We start from the raw sequence: 24690 nt of genomic DNA, 5'->3' as shown, positions 1-24690 counted from the left end.
CTATATTTTTGTCTGTTATTTCTATTCTTTTTTTAAGCTCAGTTTTCATTTATCTCATTCACTAGCTATCCCTTCTGCAGAAAGTTCCATATTTCCTAATAACAGTCATATAATTTCCACCATTCATTCCGTAAATTTCTCTCTTTTTAACAGGTATGCAAGAAAATGCCAGAGTCTCGTTTTTACTTTGTTACTATGCATCTTTATTTTGGTTGTTATCAATGCATGATTATAAATAGTTAATCTGATGTTAATCTTCATTCATTCATTCATGATGGATAGGTGTTGTTTCCGTCCTTGGAACCGACTCTGCCAATATAGCAAGCTAGCGCCAGCCAAAAACTCTCAAGCTAAGGTTACCCATAGTGCCCCTGTCTTTATATCCCCAGATCTTGTTTGCCACTTAGTTTCAAGATGCATCAGGCCAGCTCTCAAGCTGTTTCTTTTTTTATCTAAATATTGACCTTTTGTCTCTAACTTCTTACTCTTAGTAGTTTGCTTCTTCTGATATTTTATTTCTTGTGCGAGTGGAAATTTCCTGCCCTTTTTACCTTTCTTGTATTTCTTAGTACCATAGTTTGTACAGCCCCTCCCTTTCCCTTTGGTATTTTATATATACCATCATTGGTATTCCTTTCCTCCCTTCTATTACCTACTTGGGCATTTCTCTCCTTTACCATTGTTTGTAATTTATAAAAAAGGATCCTTTCATTATGCGTGTGAGTGGATGTTTGTGGCCTGTCTTGGCAGTATATCTTTGCTACTGGCGAATTATTGTTTTTCTTTACTGTTGGTATTGTTGTTTGGATATTGGTATAATGGAGGACAAAAAGGGCACTGCAGGTTTCAAACAGTGTGATAAATGTGGCAGGAAGATGCCAAACTCTGATGGCCATCTCTCCTGTGTCTATTGCCTGGAGGTACTTACTTAAAAGTTCAACCCCCGTGCAAGCTCTTTAAGGGTTTATTGCCCATACCTTAGCCGAATGAAAGAATACACTAATTCTGAAGGGTCTTTTAAAAACCCATTTCTCAGAGGCTTTATATGAGGCAGAGGTCTCAACCCCTCCTAAAAAAAGTCTAAGAAGAGGAGGCAGTCAGTACGTTCTTTTCCTTTCCCTCAGGAATCGAAAACCACTAAGCCCCAGGTTCATACAGAACCGAAACCAAAGATGGCTGAACTAACTTCTCCTGTGTTGGCACTGGAGTCTAAAACTCTGTCCATGGTGCCATCCTTCAGAGATGTCGGGAGGCATACGCACTGTACTGATTTCAGTACAACTTATGTAGAAGGGGGGGTAGCATTTTAAAATTTTTTTCGCGCTTTTACTGCACGATGACGTCAGAGCGCTTTAGGCAGCCAGTCGGAATGGAGCTCTTGGAGCTGTTCTCACTTCAAGCGGGAAGATTCGTTATTTTGGAGCTGGTCTCACTTCATGGAGGGTAATATGAAGTACGATTCCCGAACTGGTCTCGCTTTACGGATTTGTTATGTTGGAGCTGGTTTCACGTCATGGAGGGTTGGTGAGTAGTGAACTGTATGGATTCGTTATGTTGGAGCTGGTCTCACTTAGAGTGTGAGGATTTGTTATGTTGGAGCTGGTCTCACATCGAGTGTGAGGATTTGTTATGCTGTGTGTGTGTGTGAGGATTTGTTATGCTGTGTGTGTGAGGATTTGTTATGCTGTGTGTGTGTGTGTGTGAGGATTTGTTATGCTGTGTGTGTGTGTGTGAGGATTTGTTATGCTGTGTGTGTGTGTGAGAATTTGTTATGCTGCGTGTGTGTGAGGATTTGTTATGCTGCGTGTGTGTGTGAGGATTTGTTATGCTGCGTGTGTGTGAGGATTTGTTATGCTGCGTGTGTGTGAGGATTTGTTATGCTGTGTGTGTGTGAGGATTTGTTCTGCTGTGTGTGTGAGGATTTGTTATGCTGTGTGTGTGTGTGTGTGTGTGTGTGTGTGTGTGTGTGTGTGTGTGTGTGTGTGTGTGTGTGTGTGTGTGTGTGAAAATGCCCCAGGTGGGATGCACTGGTGTGATTACTCATGGTGGTGTGGTAGGGAATACCTCAGGCTTGAACCCTGTACCTTGTATGCAGGTGTTAAAGACCTGAATTCCCTACCCACCACCATTTGTAAATAAATTGCAGATTTTTGCCTCATGTTTGATCTGATCAATATCTGTATGTATCTGTGTTTTTTAAATATTGCAATGCTTGAAATTTGATGGTGCAGTGGTAGCAACGTAGCATTGATGCCTCACAGCTGTAGGTTCTTGGGTTTGGTTCTTGGCTGGGGTGCCTTCTTTGTGTGTGTGGGGGGGGATCTGTATCTTCTCCCTGTGTTTGTGTGGGTTTGCTTTTGTATCCTCCCATGTTACAAAGACATGTCTGCATTATTTTTTCCCGGGCCTCTGCTGAGAATTGTGTTTTTTTTTTTTTTTTTGTTCCAAGTCAGACTGTCCTGATTGACAAATTGACAGGCATTTAAATTTCAGGCTTCAGGTTTCTGAATGTTTACTTTCTTACATAATTTGATGGTGCAGTGGCAGTATTGTTGCCTCATAGCTGTAGGTTTTCTGGTTTGATTCTTGGCTGGGGTGCCTTCTCTGTGGAGTCTGCATCTTATCCCTGTGTTTGTGACATAGTAAAACAACTTTTTATTCTAGCAATAAATATAGCAATTTTTTTAAGTTTATGACTATTTGAAATTTGTCCTTATTTTTGGGACTGTAATACCCTGTTATTGGCTTTGTCCAGGTTTTTTGTGCTAAGGTTGACAGCTATGGCAAGAACTGAATTCACTGAATATGTTTGAGGGCTGTATTCCCTCATTACTGGGTTTGTCCAGGTGTTTTGTGCTAAGAGGTTGACAGCTATGGTGAGAACTGAATTCATTAAATGATAGCCATTTAAGTTTCATTCTTCTTCTCTTTCACAAAGCAGGTGATTTGGCATAGTGGTATGTTTGAACAGTGACCTTAGCAGTAAAATGTATGATGGTAACACAGCATTTTATTCTAGCAGCTTTCCAAGATTATACAACCAATGTTTAATGAGTTCCTGTTTTTTGCCCCTTTGACCCACCCCAATAAATTTGGCTTTTTCCAGACTTCTTGTGCTGCGAAGTTGAGATGTAGTTGAGTATTGCATAGATTTTACAAGGAACTGAGAGCTGCAGGGGAAGAGAAGTTTAGTGCTGATTATGCTAAGTCAGCTCACATTGCTAGTAGCACAAAATGTTGTGTACTTGCTTTTAATGCAGAAGGTTGTTGGTTCTACTCCCATAAGGGGTGAATGCTGCTGTACTGAAAGTTAAGACACTGACTATGAGCCTGTTATCAGTTTGCCATCCATTTCCTATTGCAATATTACTAGCTTATTAATGTAATTTAGGCAATTTATTCCTCAGGTTCATCAGACACTATTTTTCGTGAAGTCATTAAATATAAAGGTGATTGCTAGCAGCAACCTCTTCTTTAGTTAGATTTATTTAACGTGGAATTATTTAGATTACTTTTTTTACTACTTCAGAGATTGTGCATATTATTTACTGATAATGGTGGACTGTAGAAGTTTGACTAGACTTTTATGATGGAAATGTTCTGAATTGGGCAGTTTTGTTTCATTGTTTACTGGAAAAATGTTCAAAGCAATAGGAAGGTGTATCAAAGAGCACATGTATGTTTCATATGCAAGGGGCCTATGATTTAAAAGCAGCCCAGAATTAATTTTTATCTGCCACGGGTAAAATGTATTTTTCTTTGAATGTGGGTTTTAATGTTGTTTCAATGAATGTGAGTTTCAAGGGCAGAGAAGTTTTAATGCCAAGTTTGTTTAGCAGATGTCTTAGTGTTTGTGCTGTAAAATGCAAAATAAAACTTTCAAATGAAGTTCAAATCATCATAGAAGTAAATCAGTATGCACATTAGTGTTTATGGTAAATGGAGTGAAATAGCAAAGTAATGGATCATTGGAATGGTTGCAGGGTGAGGCTACATTCGACCATGGTTTTATGAGGAGGAAGGGAGGCAAACTTAGACAGCCCCAGCTGGACTATACCTCCCAACTGTCCAGATTTTCAAAGAATGAATAGATTTTTTGCTTCTTATTTTTGGTTTGTTCCTCAATTTGTGGTTTTCTGGCAAATGATTTAGGAATTAAGTCACTAAATAATGACACACTAGTTTCAGACTTTATAACCTTCAGAAAAATGCATGCTAAAATAAGACCTGTTCTATCAACTGTCCCAGTTTATACAAGAGCAATTTTTAGTACTGTTTATATGTTCATTCAATATATTTGGCCTTGTCCAGATTTATTGCATTAACAGGTTGAGAGGTACATGCAAATTGCTTTATAGAATTAGGCATAGCCAAACCTCAACTGTCCCTGATTTTGGCTCAAAATGTTGCTTTTCCCCTAATGATCCCTCCACAAAATATCAATTTTGGAAGAAAACATAGAGGGTTTACTTTACTTTTATAAATAATAATGATCAGAGTTATACATTACTTTTATTTCAGAAATGCATGTAGATTCTCTAATTTTGTCAGCTGCTCTAAGTTAACTGTGCTCATATTAAAATGGTGACCATCCTTTGACAGGTTCCCAGCTGTATTGTCTGGCAATTTTATATTTTTGCATCACATTTTTGGTCTGTTTTTCATAAAATTGCAGTTTTCTGGCAAATTAGTGGCAAATTGTTAAAGACTGAAGTTAGAAAATAATGCAGACATTTCAGTTTCAGATTTCATACCTTTCAGAAAATTCGTACTGATGCAAGACCTACTACTATTCTATTATCTTTCTAAGTTTATAAGAGCAATATTTAAAAAAAATGTCCTTATTTTTGGGCCTTTGCCTCAGTTTTATTTATGAGTTTGTTGCTGTAAGAGGTTGAGAGGTTGTGTGTGTGTGTGTGTGTGTGTGTGTGTGTGTGTGTGTGTGTGTGTGTGTGTGTGTGTGGTAGCATACCTCTCACCTGTCCAAATTTTGCAGAATGTCCAGATTTGTGCCCCATATTTTTTGTCTGGTCCTCATAAATTTTGTGATTTTCTAGAAAATCATTGAAGGCTGAAATTGCTAAATAATGACAGACATTTGAGCTTCAGACTTCATGTCCTTTAGAAAAATTCATACTAGCACAAATCCTGTTATTCTAGCAACTTTCTAAGGTCACAAGAACATTATTTAATATCTGTCCCTGTTTATTTTAGGCTTTGTCCATATTTCTTGCACTAAGTGGTAGGTAGGGGTGTGTGTGTGAATGAAACATCCTAGTTAGTAGTAGCAGGTGGTTAGTAATTTACTCAAGCTCAAAACCTGTACCTTAGTTACAGAAAAGAAAAGCATAAGGTCTCTACCCCTATTACCATGCTGCATTTTTCAAAGAACTGTAATTTCAGGTTAATTTTCAATTCAAGGAACCGAGTTTGAGTGAATTTATATTATATTACTGAAGAGGCATTACAGCGGATGCCTCTTCATCGACACTAAAAGAGCGAACCGTGAATTACAAGAATGGCCGTAGCTTGGCTGGGGAGGGGGGTAGCAGTTTGAGAGCTGTCAGTACAAATTTGAAAATCCTAGCTACACCCCTGCCATCCTTGACCACAGAACACACAATGACTGCTTCTACCATGGTACCGACATCTTCTATGTTATCACAGACCCTCTTGGCACCAAAAATTGTTTCTCCATTACAATTGGTCACTTCCCACCCCACCCCCCATTGCAACCCTTCGGCCCATTGACCACTGTGCCAAAGGTTGAGACACTAGCCAGGACCAGATATTCTGTGTCAGTTGATCCCTTTGTTGGACATCAGCTAAGTCCTTTCCTTGATCGGCCCAAATCTCCATCAGGGATGTCAACCCATTCCACCAGGAGCCTTTTGGAGCTCGAGGTAGTGAGACTTGTGGATCAGCTCCTAGTGGCCAGAGGCATCCCCAACTCCATCTAAAACCTCCCTCCCACCCAGAGCAAAGGACTTTTCTCCACAGACTCCAACATATATTCCTCCTTCAACCTCCCCGCAGGTCCTGGAGCCCTAAGTGCTGACGCCTACTTCGGTAACAGCTTCTTCATTTCCACTGGTGGATCTTGCAATAGTTCCGGAGCCTACCCTGTGGTCCATGGCTCAGTCGGAACCGACCCACCATCGTGACCGCGACTGGTCTGTCAGTACCGTGACCCCTAGTATGGCACCAATTTTATTTTCATGGCGCTGTCTACTGTTCCAGTAGCTTTCACAGCTCTTAGTCCTCTCACGGCTCCTTCCCTGGAGGTGGACTTGTCGAAGTGGGTTATGATCCCGGTTCCGAGGTTGTCCTTCTTGGTTCCGGGCCCCTGTCCCTCTTCGGGTGGGTCTGCCTTCCAAGCTATGGAGAAGACACTTGCCTCAACAAGTTCACAGCTGACTCCTTGGGCACCGGAGTGCCACTTATACATGCCTTCTGGTCCACAGCTGACACAGTCTATTACGCTGGAACATCGGGCATGGGAGCAGCATGATACCCGACTGCAGGGCACTCTCTTTTCGGAGTCCTCTTCAGATGTCCCCCTTGAAGAGTTCCCCTTGAAGAGATATCATGCAAGAGGAAGCACATTGACTCCCCTGAGAAGTCTCTCACCGAAGATATGGATCATCATGAGGGGGAAGGGTCCCCATGGTCGCCCCCTGAGGATGTCTCCATTGGAGACATACTGGAGATGCTGAAACAGAGGGGTGACTGGAAGCCCACCAACCTTTTTCTGAGGAATGTGTACTCTTGCAGGCTTTCTGTGCTCGACCCTCTGCTTCCTGGATGACCCCGCCTGCAGATGAGTTAGTCAAGCTCATCATGCAGCGTGCTTGGAAGACTTGTGACACTGTTGAGCCAATCCCCTGGAGACCAGAAAAAATACGGTCTCCTCCCAAGGATCACCCGCATTGCTCCAAAGGCTTGGCAGTAGACAATAATGGTATTGGTGGCGGCCACGAAGAAAGAACTCTCAGAGGAGAGTTCTGCTGTCCATCCTCCAAACAGGGAGTCTTGGATGATGGGCAGGTTAGGAAAGTGGGTTTATGCCTCATTGACCTTTGCCATTTGGTCGTTTAGTTACTTGGCACATTTTACATGTCCTAGAGAGACCTGATCATGGAACTCTTATGAACTTTGGCAGGAGCTGTGTCTGAAGTATGTGACAAAGTTTCCTCACTGCTTGCTACCCTGGAATCCATATCTAACTCGTCCATGCAGTTGATGTTCCATACAACCGAAGAGGCGGGCAGAGCAGCAGGTGCAGGCATTGTCATGAGACTGCACTCCTGGATACGCTTGTGCGGCTTTACAGACTCTTTCAAGTCTTCCTTCTTCAATGCTCCTGTTGATGCCGCCTCTCTTTTCAGTCCAAAGGTTAAAGAAACACTAGCCAGGTGTGAGAAGGATGGCAAGACCCTACCTGCTGTGGGCATAAATTTTTCCACTCCCCAGCGTTCCTACTCTAGGAATCCAAGAAGTGGAAAGATGTGGTTAAGGAAATTCCAAGGGCCATTCTGTGACACATGTGGTGAGTGCCCCCCCCCCCCCGGGGCAGAGAGGGTAACCTCAGGGAGATGCCCTCACAAGGCAGAGGGGGTCCGCGTAACCAGGGGTTCAGCGATTCCTTTTTCAGGCAGCCCTACCAGCACTCCTGAAGAGTGGCTTGATTGCTTGCCTCTGGAGACAGTTGGAGAACGATTTTCTCTGCACCACTTAGCCTGGCATTCCATAACAGATTCCTGGATGCAGACTACAATTACCAGAGGTTATGACATCCCTTTCAGTCTTTGCCCAAGGCCACAAAGGCGAATACCCAACATTCCTCCCACTCAGAGGGACATAGTAGCACAAGAAATCCAAAAGCTGCTCCAAAAAGAGTCCTCTAGTTAGTCCCACCAGACCGGATAGAATCCGGATTTTACTCTAGGTTCTTTTTAGTGCCAAAAACGACAGGGGACTGGAGGCCAATTTTGGACCTCGGCATCCTAAACAAGTTGGTCAGCCAAACCAATTTCCAGATGGTCACGGTTCAGTCCGTCTTCCCATTTCTGGAGAAAGATGACTGGATGTGTTCAATAGATCTCCAGGACGTGTATTACCATATAAAAATGGACAAATGCTCCAGGAAATATCTCTGCTTGTGGCTGGGAACTGGTCACTACCAGTTTCGAGCTCTACCCTTTGGTCTCTCCACAGCCCCCAGAGCGTTCAAATGTATGGCAGTGGTAACAGCTCACCTGAGACTGCAGGGATTCCGAGTGTTTCCATATCTAGACGATTGGCTCCTTACCGCCCCCACCAAGCGTCTACTGCTTCATGCCTTGCACTATACTCTACAGCTAGCAAGCTCCTTAGGGATCTCAGTAAACAAAGATAAATCAAAACTAGTGCCTGATCAAAGCCTAGAATTCATAGGAACAACATTTGACGCATGGTCTTGCCTGGTCGCCCTTCCGCTTCACAGGCTTCAGAGACTAAGCTCTCTGCTCTGAATGATGCTCTCTCAAGCCAAAGTCCCAACTCGTTTAGTTCTTTAACTGCTAGGATCAGTGACAGCAACGATTACCATAGTTCCTCTAGCAAGATTACACATGTGGTTGCTACCGTGGCTCCTGGTGTCACAGTGGACCCTGTTGACACATCCTATGTCTCATCCGATCTGCATAAGGAACCACTGCAAGCAGGATCTCTGGTGGATGAAGCCAGAAATGGAGTTATGGAGTCGTCCCTTCTCACTCCCTCAGCTGAAGGCCGTAGTGACCACGGACACATCCCTGATGGGGTGGGGGTAAAGGGCACCCGCAGGCAGGTGCAAGGGGGTGCACTTTCACTCACCTGGAATCGGCTGGCCAGGAGATTAATTTACTTCTAATTAAAAAAAAAAAAAAAAAATTTAAGGGCGTTCTTCTTTAAGAACGCCCTTTGCATCCAGTTGTACAAACGGAACTGATGCGTGCAACCTGTTTTTGCCAACACAAAGCGGGTGGCCGGACCTACCCCCAAATCAGTAGGCAGAGGCCCAAAGTACTTTCTCTCTTAAGCATGGGGGCTATTCACCTGGTACCAGAAGAGGAAAAGGGACGATGTTTCTACCCGAGACTTTTCCTGGTACCCAGAAAAGACAATTCATGGCATCCTATTCTGGACCTGTCTATTCTAAACACCTTTTTGGAGATTCCGAAATTCAAGATGCTGACTCTTCACCAATTACTTCCTATGTTAGGCAAAGATGCCTGGTTGGCAACACTAGATTTAAAAGAAGCATACCTGCACATCCCAATCAGGGAATCTTCCAGAAGATACCTATGCTTCAAAGCAGGCTACACGCACTATCAGTTCTCTGTACTGCCCTTTGGCTTATTTACTGCGCCAGGGTATTCATAAAGTGTCTAGCTCCAGTTATTGCATTTTGCAGGCAAAGAAATATTCAAATATACCCATACCTGGATGATTGTCTAATTCAGGCAGAAAGCGAGGGCATACTTTTGAATCATCTGGCCTTTGTACAAAGGGTTCTAACTTGTCTGTGGTACACCATAAACAAAAAGAAATCACACCTGGTACCCTGTCAACAAATTATATTCCTGGGAGCAAGCTTGAATACAAGTTCCCAGATGGCTTACCTTACGGCAGAGAAACAAATTCATTTGACAACCTACTTCAAACAAGTGACCACAAAAACCCTACTATATGCAAGACAAATACTGCAAGCCTTGGGGTTCATGGCCTCCTGCATTCTTCTAATTCCATATGCAAGACTGCATATTAGGAAACTACAGTGGTATCTAAAAAGCCTATGGTGTCAACATTCTCAAGACCTAGAAACAATGATTCCTGTCATATCTTGCCTACGCCTAGAGTTCCTTTGGTGGGTAGAGGCCTGCCACCAAAACAAGGGACTACCTTTCACACCATCCCCTCCCGCCCAAACCCTAACAACAGATGCATCAGACTATGCATGGGGGGCTTACCTGGCAGGGAAGTGCATTCAGGGCAAATGGAACCCAAGTCAAATGCACCTGCATATCAATCAAAAAGAAATGTTAGCTGTACAGAATACTCTGACAGCTTTCAAGGACCACATTCTTCCAGGACAACTAATGATAAAGACTGGCAACACCACTGTTATGTGGTACATAAACAAGCAGGGGGGTACACATTCTTACCCCCTCTGCAGACTAGCCATGGCATTGTGGAACACAGCCTTGAGCTACCAAGTGCACCTACAAGCTCAATTCCTGCCAGGAAAATTAAATACACTGGCAGACGGCCTAAGCAGAAACCTCATGGACCCACATGAGTGGAAACTGGAACCAAGGATTTTCAACATGTTGACAAGCAAATAGGGGAGCCCAGATATAGACCTTTTTGCCTCTCTCCAGAACTACCAGTTGGACAAACTTTGCACAAGGACTCCCCACAAACAAGCCTGGAAAGTGGACACTGTGTCAGTCAGCTGGAAAAACCTATCCGTCTATGCCCCCCCCCCCCTGCCTCTGTTCTCCAAAGTACTACTAAAAATCAAACAGGACAAACCAAGGATGATTTTGATTGCTCCAGACTGGCCGCGCCAACACTGGTACCCCCTCCTGCGCAGTGTGTCACGGTTATCTTCATGGCACCGGCCTCAGACACCTTCCCTGCTGTTTCAGCAGGAGAAACAGATTCTGCACCCTCAGCTTCCAACACGGAACCTTGCAGCCTGGCTAATTACTTAATCTCTCTTTCACCATCCCCTCAGCAAATCTGTGATGGCTATAATTTTAGAGGCAAGGAGGCCTAGTACTAGAAAATCTTATGCTGAAAAATGGAAAAGATTCTGTGCCTGGAACCAATCTCAAGGGATGAGCACAGCAGCGCCCAATTTACATAAGATTTTACAATACTTAACGGAGATGCTTCACAAGGGCCTGTCTTTTTCTTCCATTAAAATCCATGCCTCAGCCATTTCAGCTCATTATAACACAGAACCTCCCCTCTTCTCTCATCCACTGCTCAAGCAGTTCCTCAGAGGGGCCAAAAATTTGAAACCACCCAGGAGATTTCCATCCCCAGCCTGGGACCTTAACTTTGTCTTGGAGAAACTCACTCTACCTCCTTTCGAGCCAGCTGATACTGCAGACTTAAAATTTCTTTCTTGGAAAACAACTTTCCTTTTAGCAGTCATTTCAGCTAGAAGGGTATCTGAATTACAGGCCCTTATGACAGTGGAGCCTTTCATCATCTTTCATGCGGACAGGGTGTCCCTCAGAACCAATCCATCCTTCATGCCCAAGGTGGTATCCAGTGTAGCTCTTAATCAGTCCATTGATTTGCCAACCTTCTTTCCCAATCCACAGAATAAAGGGGAATGGATACTGCATTCTTTAGATGTGCACAGATAACTTAGATTCTACTTGGACAGGACTAAACCTCAAGGGAAGTCTGAATAACTGCTGGTGGCATTTGCTGCAGGGGCAGAGGGGAAGGCTATTTCAAAGCAAACCATTTCTAAATGGATAAGCCATTGCATTAATTTCTACTATAAGCACCATGGAAAACCTATCCCCCAGGGGATCAGACCTCACTCCACCAGGGCTGCATCTACCTCTACAGCCTTTTCTCAGAGGCGTCCCTACCAGGGACATGCTAGAAGCTGCTACCTGGAGTTATGTACATACTTTCACCAAGCATTATCATTTGCCAATTTTCTCTAAATCCAGAGCTGGCTTCGCCACTGCAGTCTTGCAGGGCCTTATAGTTGGCCGTAATGCTATTTAAATTCCTCCTCCCAATCATAGCTTTGGGAATCTACCCAAATGTAATGACTGCAACAGTGAAACATGAAGAACATAGTACAGTTGTGTACACTTATCATTAATGTAGATGTTAGTGTATTCACTGTTGCAGTCCTGGTTACCCTCCCTCCAGCCCCCGACTCCTTTTGGCTATACCTCTACTTTTCTTTGCAATGCTTAAAAGCCTTTTTGGTGTGTTTGCTTTTTTGTTGGAGGTATATCTTTGTACTTTTATATTTAATTGCTTCCTACTAGGGGGGCACCTGACATCTGGGGCAAGAAAAACTGATGTAATGGCGTCGGCTGCATGTTTTATACCCCTGACGACCTGATGTCATGGAAGAAGGGACAGCAACTGATGCAGGACCCAAGACTTTGTTAATCAGGCTGACTGAGTGCTACCTGCAAGCAGATAACCCAAATGTAATGACTGCAAAAGTGAATACTCTCGAACATCTACATTTATGGTAAGTGTACACAGCTGTACTTTTCAAAGGTAGAGAAGTTTTAATGCGAAGTCTGTTTTCATTGTATGACTATTGCTTTGTTTAGGTTTAGTAAATGTCTATCCGTGTTTGTGCTATAAAATTTGAAATAAAAGTTGTAAATGAAATCCAAATATCTGTAATCACTCTAGAAGTAAAGAATAAAACAGTATGCACACTGAGAGATTTGAACAGTGTCTATGACAAATGGGGAGAAATATCCAAGTAATGGGACACTGGAATGACTGCGGGGGGGGGGGGGATTGTGTGGGCAGAAGTGGTGGGGCTGCATGGGTGGGACTCTGGGTTTGCACCCCCCTGCAAAAAATCCTGCGGGCTCCCTTGGTGGGTGTGGGGCATTTTCAGAGAAAGACAGGCCAAGGTCCTTGGTCCCCTGTGGAGACAATTTGTATATAATAATCCCTAGAACCGAGGGCGGTGCTTTTGGCGTTGCAAGCATTTCACTCTGCCCTTCCTGTTAGGGACAATTGCTATCCAGTCGGACAATATGTCGGTAGTCTGGTACATCAACAAACAAGGGGGAACCAGATCCTACCCATTGTGTTGGGAGACCATGAGAATTTAGCAGTGGGCGATAGCCTCCAAAGACTTCCTAGTAGCAATGCACATTCCTGGGAATTCCAACGTGATTGTGGGCAAACTGAGCAAATGCATTCTCCTGCTTCACGAGTGGTCCCTCAATCCACTGGTAGCAGCAGAGATCTTCCATCGCTGGGGCCAGCCTTGCTGCAACCTATTCACATCTTCCACCAACCACAAATGCAGCAGCTACTCTTCCCTGATCCCCCCTCAGGGGTAGTCCCCAAGGGATGCTGTAGTACACGATTGGTCCCCGGGACTACTGTATGCCTTTCCTCCCTTTCCTCTGATACCACACTTTCTAAAGAAGGCTCTTCAGTTGAGAAGCAATGTGATGCTCAGTGCACCTTATTGGCCCCGGCAAGTCTGGTTCCCTTTCCTTTGGCCTTATCTGGTTCACCAACCACGGATTCTGTATCCAACTCCAGGACTTTTGTCACACCCACAGGGGTTGATCCATCCAAACCTTTCGAGCCTCAAGCTGACAGCTTGGTTTTTCCACTTCTAGTAACTGCCAGGCAAAACAACCTTTCTCCCAGTTTGGAAAATCCTTCCCATAAACCATCCACCAGGAAGATTTATCATAGTAAATGGAACTGATTTGTGTTTTGGTCTCGTGAAAAAGGAATTGAACCCTTACAACTTCTATTTCTTCGGTTTTATGGTATTTATCAACCCTACTCCATTCAGGAATTTCAGCTTCTACGATCTGGGTCCAGTTAGCAGCCATCTCAAATTTTCACAATGGTTTCCAGGATTCCTCTCTGGTATCTCATCGCCTCTGTAAAACCTACTTGAAAGGAGTTTTACATATAAGGCCGCCTTTCAAAAAGCCCATTGAACCTTGGAATCTCACATTGGTCCTACAATCTTTGACTCGTCATCCTTTTGAGCCTGCGGCCAGTTTTGTTTTTGGTAGGCATTACCTCAGCAAGAAGAATGTCAGAATTACAGGCTTTGTGCATAAAACGCCCTTACATTGTTTTCCACAAAGAGAAAGTATCACTTAGGACTATTCCCATCCTTTCTACCCAAGGTTGTTTCAAAACTAAATATTAACCGATCCATGGACTTGCCAGTTTTCTTCCCTAATGTCTTAAATGAAGGAGAATATTGTTTTGCATTTATTGGATGTACATAGACAATTACTCTTGTATTTGGATAGGACTAAATCTTTCCGAAAATCTGACCAATTATTCCTGTCCTTCTCGGGACCCAAGTTGAGAAGATCAGTATTTAAAGTCACCTTGGCAAAGTGGCTGCGAGAATGTATTTCCTTTGTCTAACAACAGAACTAAATGAGTTTAACTACGAAAATAAAGGTGCATTCAACCAGATCAGTTGCTACTTCAGTAGCTTTCCATTCTAGAGCTTCTATGGATGACATTTGTGTAGCAGTCACTTGGGCTTCTCCTCATACCTTTATCACTCCATACAAATTGGATATGGTTTCCAGGGGGAGAGCATCCTTTGCCTCAAAGGTGCTCAGGAATATCCTTCCATAGGGCCTCCCAGGACATAAAGTAGCTAGGGGCTCTGTCCCATCCATCGTGAATGAGTAAAGATTAGCAACATCAGATAAAGAAGTTATGTTCTTACCATAACGTTCCATCTGTGTTGTTGATCTTCATTCATTCCCACCCTCCTACCCCCTCTGAAAGACTTATGGAGGTTCGGACTTGGTCCTTGTTACATGATAGAGCATTTGCTCAGGCAAAGCCTCTGCTTTCTTTCCTTATGGGCAAACTCGATCTGAGGAGATAAGGATAGGGGCAGTATGGGTAACCTTAGCCCGTGAGTTTTTGGCTGGCACGAGCTTGCTGTATCGGCCAAGTTCCGAGGACGGAACCGGGACCCATCCATCATGAATGAATGAAGATCAACAACACAGATGGAACATTATGGTAAGAACATAACTTCTTTTTTGTGTCAGAGCTTTTAATTAAATATGAAAAAAGGGAGCAATAACTAAAAACTTGAACAAACACGTATAGTCACCTAGTAAAAGCCTTCATTTTCAATACACTTGAGATGGACATGGTCTCATTAAGACCTGGTGGTACAGAAGCATTCAAAAAACCCTGCCACCAATATTCTCTAGTCTCTGAAATCATCTTCCATGGGCCCCCCTAGGACTAACTTTAATCTGCTCCAACACAATAAATAAAAAAAAAAGAATGGTCACTAAATAGTTGTTAATGTCTACGTAGGGCATTGGTTAGCTTACACTTAGAAATCTCATATAGATGTTCATATATACATTGTTTTAATTTCCTTTCTGTCTTACCTATAGAGTAAGCAGAAAAATTTGAACATTTAGCAGCATATACAACCCCCTTGGACCCACAATTCAAGTTCCTGTGAATAGTAATAATCTTTTCACCTAATTGAATATTCAGCAATAATTGCACAGCCCACATTTTCTCATCTTCCCTATACATTTTACCTTGCTGTCTGTCAATGAATCACACCAATCTTTCAAACTTCTATCATTTTTGTATATTACCTTGGGAGCACTACCCAAAATACTACTAATTTCGTTGTCAGCTAAAATTAACAACATGAATATAGGGGGACCACTAGTAGAGATAGATAATTTGGACAGTGGTAATAATCCACAACCAGGTGTGGGTAAAGCAGGATTTACCCATGACTGGCGTGGTTTGATCATGAGGGTGAAGTCCAAGTGATTAAACAAAGGCAGTATTGGGTAATTCCTGTGTTACCCACACCCAGTCATAGATTATTGCTGTTATACCATGGCATTAATAAAGGTTTCCTTTTTCTAAATAATGTCATTCTATAAAAAGGGCTTTAGTGTTCTTATACCTACCTCTGGTAGTCTGGGGTATTGATGGTAAATACTAAGCATGTTCTGTGGCTGCACAGTGCTTTTTATTTATAGATACACACACGTGTGTGTGTGTGTGTGTGTGTGTGTGTGTGTGTGTGTATATATATATATATATATATATATATATATATATATATATATATATATATATATATAAAAACGAGTCTCTGGTATTTTTTGTTTTTGTTTGTATGAAGAGAGAAAGAGGTAGTCAATATGTCGGTCTGTATATCATAAAAGTTGCTGTTTTCTGGCATTTAATTGAATGAAGTTGCTCAATAACCTATTATGCAGGAGATGAGAAATAGTGGCATTTGCCGTGGAGCTGCTTGTACTGGCCCTTCCAGCATCAATTTTTTTTTTACTTTAGTATATTACATTATTGTGCTACACATAGCAATGTATTTATGCATTTATTTTTTACATTTTAATTTCTTTAATGGTGCGGAAAAAGTGAGGCAGTAAACTTCTCCCTGTTGGTATCGCTTGTTTTCTAATGAGTGCTTATTTTTTTTGTCCAGTCAGTGTGCAAACTTTTGAATGCTGACGTTTTATTGTGCAATAATGTTTAGATGTATATCTACATTAGCTCCGTGGTCACTGTACCTTTGAGTATTGTCAAATACAGAGGTACATTAACCTTGGAACTGGTACAAATACCCCAGATTGTTTGTCTGACTTTTGCTTTCCAAGGGTCGCAATTCTGGCCCTTGGAATTACAACAGGAGCTGTGTGAAATTTATTCCTGTGTTTGAATACTTTACTGTTCCCACACGATTTAGCATTGCTAAAATCGTTCTAGTGAGAGATTTTATTGATTCCATTTGAGTGCTCTTGTTTGTGATTTCTATCTCTGCACTATGACAGGTTCAGAGTCATAATTTAACTGCAGTAGGATGCAATGACCATGGCAGTCTCATTCTAACCGTCTCTGCTGTGGACGTTCTTGGTTTAGTATCTGGCTGTAGAGTTTTATGTTTGCCATGCATAGGGCTTTCATTATGCATCATATTGCATCACTTTCATGCGTAGTTGAGTGTAGTTTATTTCCTTCAAGTGAACGTAACTAGAGTAAATGGTAGCACTTCATTGTTAGTAGTTGCCGTGTGTCTGTTGAAACAATATACATAACCAGTTGAATGGAATGTTGTGATGTATGTTACATTCATCTCATGGATAGCAGTTATTTATGTTTAAAAGGCATGATGTATGTGTGATTGCATGCTTTGTTGCTGGCCACACACACTTAATTTTTATGTGCAAACTGACTTCACTTTTGCACTAAAGTGGGGAGGGGTCACTGAAGTGCAGTACTGATGCACTTCATACAAGTCCGTGTGACTTTAACAAATGGCAGCAAAACAAAATTACTGAAAAGCCACTTGCTGGAAATGTCTTCTCACAGTACAGGTGTGCATTTGGAGTTAAGTCCACTGGTCCACAGCCCACTTAATCAAAAAGACCTTCCATGAATCCAAGGAGTATTTGGTCTATACAATCTGCTGCCCTTGTCCCGTCCTCCCTGGGTATCTCCTTTACTTCCCTGTGACATGATCTTTTTTGATTGATCAGTACTTTGACAAGAGCCTTGCTGTAGGCAAAATAAGTAATTCACTTTCTGACAAGGTTTTTAGTCTGTTATTAGAAACAATACCACAACATGCAGATTATGACTTGTGCAGTAGGGTGTCTCATACCCATAGTTTTAAACATTGTTTATGTATTCTATCCCTTATTTTTCTTTTTTCTTTTATTTTTACATTTTCAGAATTTAAAACTGTATAGTTTAAATGCCATCTGCCTATACTGTTAAATCTAATATTACTTAACTATTTAATGCTTTATGATAAAACTAGTTCTTGTGTCTTACTACCTAATAGCATTAAATATTTTAAATGTGGCTAGTTGATTCATGGAATGTTAAGGGTCTCCAAACAAGTAAAAAGAGGAATCTATGTTTTCATTTATTTTTTAAATCAAAAGCAGAAGTTTTGTTTGTACAACAGACACAAATGACATCCAAGTAATGGGCTCAAATTACAAAGAAAAAATGGATTAGTGTTCTTGTAGAATCAGGTAACAAATCAAACTGCACTGGTGTCACCATTATAATCCAGTAAATCCTTCAATGATTCAATAATGCATTATAATTCAGACTCTGAAGGAAGATGGTATTACTTAATTGTAAAAAAAAATCTCTTTGTACAAACCAGTGCTACTACTAAATATTTGCGCACCCTGTACCAAGCACTGTCATTTTTTAATGATATACAAGTTAAGAGGCGAACTCTGCTTGACTTAAAGCCATGTCAGACCCAGCTCTGGTAGAAATTCTACATCTAAAGAAATCCTAAACCCTCCGCACCACACACTCCAGAGGCCTCAACTTCATTACCACAATCAACAGAACATGCTGGAGGGACAGGTTCATAACCCAGAGACTGCCCATGCTTTGGAATAGACTTTCCATACACGTCAAGCAGAGCACCTCACTGGCCTTCTTCAAGAGAACTCGTGATGAGTGGATGGGAAGTAGAAAGTTCACCCCGGGGATCACTCCAGTGTCTCTACTCGAGAGGCATTGGGAACTAACATCTGGTGGCACAATGCCAGGGCACTTCTATGGGCTAGGCTTGTAAGGGTTCCAGGGCCATTAGCCAAGTACACACTTATGAACCTATATATAAAATAAGTCATTTTCCTAATTATTATATTGCTGGAGGAGATTGGAATGCAGTTTCAGACCCAGCATGGACAGAATCAATAAAAGTAAATCATGTGACTGTCACGCTTGGACAGTAATTGCAGAGTTAAAATCAGACTTTATTTGATCCATTCAGTTTTCAAATAAATTATTTCTCACTATTAAAACTTATCTGTGTTTCACATTGTCATAAACCTTCAGCTAGGTTAGACTTTTTCTTGATATCTGAAGTCTTTCTAAAACTGAATATACCTTGTTTATTGAACCCTACTTTATTGTTTATTGAATACTTTTCTGATCGCTCTAAAATAACTCTGACTATTAATTGGTCTAGTATAAATAAAACAAACAATATTGCTTACAACTGGGCATTAAATCCTAACCTACTTCAAAAAGAAGATATTAAAAATGAAATTATTTACTGGATAATTTCCTATACAATGCCTCCAACTCTCAAATTTCACTCGATATTCAATGGGCTGCTCTCAAAACTCAAATTAGAGGCACTTTTATAAGTTAGACAACTTACTATAAAAGATATAAACTCAGGGAATCAGTCTTAGAAGAAAAAAAAAATATTAAGTTAGAACATGGTCTATACCTAAATTTTTGAGGTGATACTGCAAAAAGTTTAGCTGACCTTCAGAAAGAACTATATCTGTTAAATATAAAGCAGTATTTTATGAAATGAAAACTTTAACAAGATATGTGGGATGGGCGCAAACCCGACCAAGATTCTAGCAAGACTCATAAATATAAGCAAACAAACAAAACTCCTCCCTTAATAACTGAAATTATGTACCAGGACAAACATTATAAAAAGAGAAGAGGTTATGGAAATTTTTGTTCAAATTTCTACAAATTTATATGGAGAACACAACCTTACCTACTCTCCGGAAGAGTTTGGATCACTGGCTGAATTGTCTAATATTTCCAAAACTCACCCAAGATCAACAAAATATGCTTGCTACCCAGTTTAACCAACAAGAAATTTTTACAAGTGATCAGAAGTCTTAAAACTAGTAAATTGCCTGGACCTAATGGTCTTACAGTAGAGTTCTATAAAACTTTTGCTCTAATAATCTCCAAAAAGTACTGTGTGTTTAATTACATATGTGTGATAATGGTACATCAGACCTTTATCTCAATAACTCAAACAATTCTTAACCCGAAACCCAGTTCACACCTTAAAAATCCTTTAAATTTTAGACCGATTTCCCTTATAAATGTCAATATTAAGATATTTGCTCTGATAATTGCTAATAAATTAAAAATCACTATACCAAATTTAATTTTCCCTTACCAGTCTGGATTTGTGCAAGCTAGACAAACTTGTGATAACACAGTAACATTACATACTCTAATTACACTTTCTAAACAATAAAACTTATTTTTTCATTTACACTTAAAAGTCTTTGATGGAGTGAATTTATAGTTATTTTTCGCAATCATTCCACGCTTTGGACTTCCACTCTCTTTTCTTAACTTAATTAAAATCCTCTGTTCCAATGCCGACACATCTTTATATATTAATAAAATTGTCTCCTCGCCAATTAGAATAATTAATGGTACAACACAGGGCTGTCCTCTTTAACTATATTTTTTTAGCCTCTGTATAGAACCACTGTTTCTTTTTATAACACAAAAATTATATCATCTTATACCAGTAATCAGCTATATTTCCATAACTTTGATGTCTTTTACTGATGATCTGAATCTTTATTTTACTCTACCTAATATGGATTTGCCAAAAATGTTATGTACTATAGATATTTTTTTCTTCTGAGCACCAACTTTAAATTCCCTAATTGCTTCTCTAAATCAGACATTAAGGTAAATAATTCTTTAAAATACCTAGGTATCATTTTTCAACATAATCCCACCCCATTCTTCAAAGACAACTTAGCAAAAGTATGATCTAATATTGAACATATTATTAAATAAAATAAATTATTTTCCTTTGCTATCTAAGGCCACTATCATTAAAATGAATATATTACCAAGGTTGCTGTTCCAGTTCAATGCCTCTAATCTAGCAGTACATTTTTCAGAATATCACTACCAATTTATCCAAATATTTATGGTCCCCAAAATCTGTCAGAATCGAATATACAACATTAATTTATCCCAAGATCTATGGTGGATTGAGCCTTCCAGACTTTAAACTGTATTATAGTATTATCATATTATAATCGTAAATCAAGTTCATGAAGTCCCATCTGGGTTAAAATGTGGTACATCCACATATGTAAATCCCAGTATAACCCCAAATCTCACCACCCTTTATAAATAAAGAAAATGTTATAAATGTTTAATTCACAAGATAAGAGTCTTATAAAGCCTGGTTGATCGGTTTAAAAAAATCATTCAAGTTATTGCAACCAACTCATTTAAACCCTAATTTATGAATGAAGAATCAAATGCTAAACCTGTATAATTACCCTCTTCTTAAAGTCAGATGTGTTCTAGACTTTTATATTTATAGAAATCTCTCAGTTAGTGATTTAAGAAACGCTCTAAGCTTTCCAAATATTTATGCTAGCATATTGAGACGAAAGAATTAATATCAGTACCTCTAAATGAATCTAGTATCAACGATAATAATGTAACATTATGTGAACACTTATGGAAGACCTTCACTTTGAAGATGATGATATCCAATAAATATAAATTACATTTCTAAAATACCAAAACTCAGTTATTTTTTTCTAATTACTAGACCAGACTTAACACATCAGTTACATACAATCAGCAAATCCATTCCTTTCATCTAATTTCAAAATTATTACCTATGAATAAACTCCTATGTACACAGCTCATGATAGTCAGTCAACACTGCATATCTAACACCAGTCATCCTTAATAAATTCTTTTCCTCAACATCACCAGATTATTCATTTTGTAAATTTCAGAAAGTGAACTTGCTACATATACTGTGGAGCTGTACTTGTCCCTACAAAATATGGTGCTCCCTAAAAGTCAAACTAGAGAAAATGGGTTATAAGAAATCTACCCTGTCTTGGGAATTTGGACTACTACATATTCCCCCGCCTAGTTTAAACCAAGATATCTATATTTTAATTACATTGTTCTCCGCAATTAAACTTTTCATTATCCAAAACTGGCTTGATAGATCCAAAATTTCATGAGATGGTTTTAAACAAACTGTTAGGTATATAACAACACATCAGTTATTTTTAACCAATTACACTGGATGTTCTGTTATGATAGTTACTGGGAAAAGCCTTTTGACTGTATCCTTTAATAAATCTCTAAATTGTACAACTAATGTTAATCACATTTATTCATTAATTTGCCAAAGTTTTAATCAGGACATCTATTTAGGGTCTTTCTTATTCAGTTTGTACCTTTTTGTCATTATGTTAAAACCTTTATATATAACCTTTTCTGGCATGTGGCATTTATTGTGTACATAATTTTTGTATATATTGCCTATATTACTTTTTTCTATATATTTTAAAGCTTTTATTATTGAACACAAAATAAAGATATTTGGAAAAAAAAGACTGTATAGTTTGTTTGCACATATAGTTACCCCATGAATACAAGTGCGTTTTCAAGTTTTTTTTATACGCTGCTTCTTCCAAAGTTTGGATTTTTGGTCCAAAATGTGAAAGCACAGAAAGGTATTATCTTAAAAGAGCTTAATGATTCATTTGTAATTGTTCATCTGAGTAAATAGCCCTTTCATTGTTTATTTTCTCTGCAGTCAGGACTCATTGTGTGATGTGACGATAGTGGCAGAAGATATCGAAATTGCAGCTCATCGAGTTGTGCTGGCAGCTTGTAGTCCTTACTTTCATGCTATGTTTACAGGTATGTTGGCCATTTGCTACAACTCTTCTGAGCAGAATTTCATCTGTAAAGAATTGTTTTTTTGCTTCAAATGTAAAAGTGAGATGGTCGAGAATTAGCATTTTTGGCAATGGCACTTGTAAACTGAACTTCAGGTGATGATGATTACTGATTTAGTGTTTCTGCCTTTTAACTTCTGAGACGGGAAAGCTGTTGTGAAAAATGTCAAGTATAAATCAAGTATAAATTTCACTTAATGGTCTGTTCATGCCATTCTTGGTTATCTTGCTGTGAGCTTACAGATACAGTTAGCATTAGTTGTTTCACTTTGTTTTGATATTATTCTCGGCTACATTTTGTTAAATAAAATGAGCAAGTGTATCAGAAAGGTTAAAAACAAATTCTTGTATGTTTCATTTATGGGTCACTGAGATTAAATAGTGACAGTTGATAGCATTTAACAATTTCATTCTTCTGAGATAGAATCTCATGCCTGTGTTCTGTAGAACTGCCAAGGCAGTCAGTAGTGTGATTGCTTGCATGCAGTTGATTTTTATTTGTATTTCCCACAACCTGAGTGGCTGTTTTGGCATGTTACATAGTGTTTTAAACCTTCTACAAACATCTACCACCTCACTATATTCCTTTCCTCATTTCATTGTGCTTGTGGATTTTTCCCATAACTGTATTATATTATATGCGTACTGTTGTGTGCGTATTTATTTTTGTCATTCTTGGTGTGAATTCCTCTATTTTTATTTGTTTGTTTACTCCCAGACTAAACCTGTAAGTGGTCTAAAGGGACTAGTACTTCTGCCATGGTTAACAAAAGTAAAATAAATGAATACATGCATGTATCATCAGTAAGGACAAGTGCTATGCCATCTCAGGAGTCACAAAAGATGCATCCATTTCCTCCAAGTCTGAACCACCAATCTGACTGGTATAGGCACAATTAGTAAAATTATTCAAATCATCTATTTACTGATTTCAGGAAAATCTGATTTGTTGCAAAGTTTCTTTAATATAATCAGAATTTTTTTTTATTTTATACAGTATATTTTAAGCCTATTTGCGTGAGTATAGCATGCTTGCTGTTTTGTGGCTCTGTCGCTTACTGTGTTTTCATTTCATGGACTATCAGAACTGAGACTTGACTTAGCTACAGTACACTTTGACAAGTATATTTCAAGAGAGGATAGTAGTAGCACATACATGGATAACTGGTTTTAATTCCTGTTGTCCAAGAAAAATTATTCAAATTCTACTCTTCCATATTTTAATTCTCTGCAGGTGCCGCCAAGGTCTAATCTGCATCACAGCAACATGCATGTTTTTTTCTGTCTCTCTCAGTTGCTGCCAGTTATAGGGTCAGAACAGAATATTTTCTTTGTCGTACAGGATTGATGGAATCAAGTATTGTGATCCATCTTACTTTTTTTGGATTTATTTGGGATCAGTGTTAAAAACGCTAGTATGAAGAGTTTGCAGTTTGTGACAAATTCTTCCTCCCTGTGGAAATCTTAATAGATAATATGCAGTGGATATTCCCAGGTAGGGGAAGGTGAATTTATCTTGGACAGTCATTGTCCCTAGGTGTGTGCGCTTCATAGGAGAGAATTGTATTTCATTTTGTAAAAAAAAAATGAAAGTTTAATATGACAAGCAGGCTTCCAGAACTTCTTGTTCCCATGTCATATCTTCCTTGAGATAAGGGTAACTTCTCTGTATTGTAATGTACCAGCAAACAAAGGGAGTAAAATCACATTCCCTGCAGTGGGAGGGCGTAGGGACTTGCTTAAAGTATCTCTTTCTTAGCCATTCATGTAGCAGGAGCATGTACTAAGCTGATAACTTTTCCTTCTCTTAGTCTGATCAGCAGAAACATTAAAGATTAGGATTTCTACAGCAGTTGACATCTGAGGTTGGATCTCTTTAAGATAATTTGATATTTTTATTTTTGCATGTTTAGGAATCTGTACATCTATATGTGTAGCTAACTATTTCCTAGTGGTTTGACAATGAGGTTTAAGAGCATGTGTGTGTAGCTGGAGACCTTGCAGCTGTCTTGAGTTTGATTCTGATGACCTTCATTTACTTAATAAGGTACTCTGAGCAAGTCAGTTAACCAAAGATTGCTCCCATGTCACTCTTGAAAATGGATTGTGTGCCCCTCATTGGGCTTACCCACTTGACAGATGGAGAGACCACAGAGGTTTCTTAACCAAGACAATCCAGGGCCCCCAAATGTGACTTACATGAAAAGACTGAAAGCTCTGTCACTGTACTCTGTATCATACAGGTTGCTGAGAGGCAACCAGTGCCTGGCCTGCAGAGCGTTTTCTGATTCTGCCCTAGTGGAATTGCTGCACATCTGCAAATCAAATCGGACAAGAATCAGTCACTCCAGGGATCTCAACCTAGCCTGTGACA

General features: G+C 39.9%; 1 protein-coding gene across 2 annotated transcripts in view; it reads left to right on the top strand.

The window, feature by feature from the left end:
* KLHL2 (kelch like family member 2) overlaps positions 1-24690 on the top strand; it is a 1417988-nt gene that overhangs the window by 341489 nt on the left and 1051809 nt on the right. For both annotated transcript variants that reach the window (XM_044062211.1, XM_044062210.1), the window contains one exon: positions 22172-22278. In XM_044062211.1, coding sequence (XP_043918146.1) covers positions 22172-22278 — 107 coding nt within the window. The remainder of the gene's footprint in view (positions 1-22171; positions 22279-24690) is intronic.

Source organism: Protopterus annectens, chromosome 2.part1 (genome assembly GCF_019279795.1).
Source record: "Protopterus annectens isolate FY-2018-M chromosome 2.part1, PAN1.0, whole genome shotgun sequence".
Classification (NCBI taxonomy): Eukaryota; Metazoa; Chordata; order Ceratodontiformes; family Protopteridae; genus Protopterus; species Protopterus annectens.
This window is presented reverse-complemented; position numbering and strand designations above follow the sequence as displayed.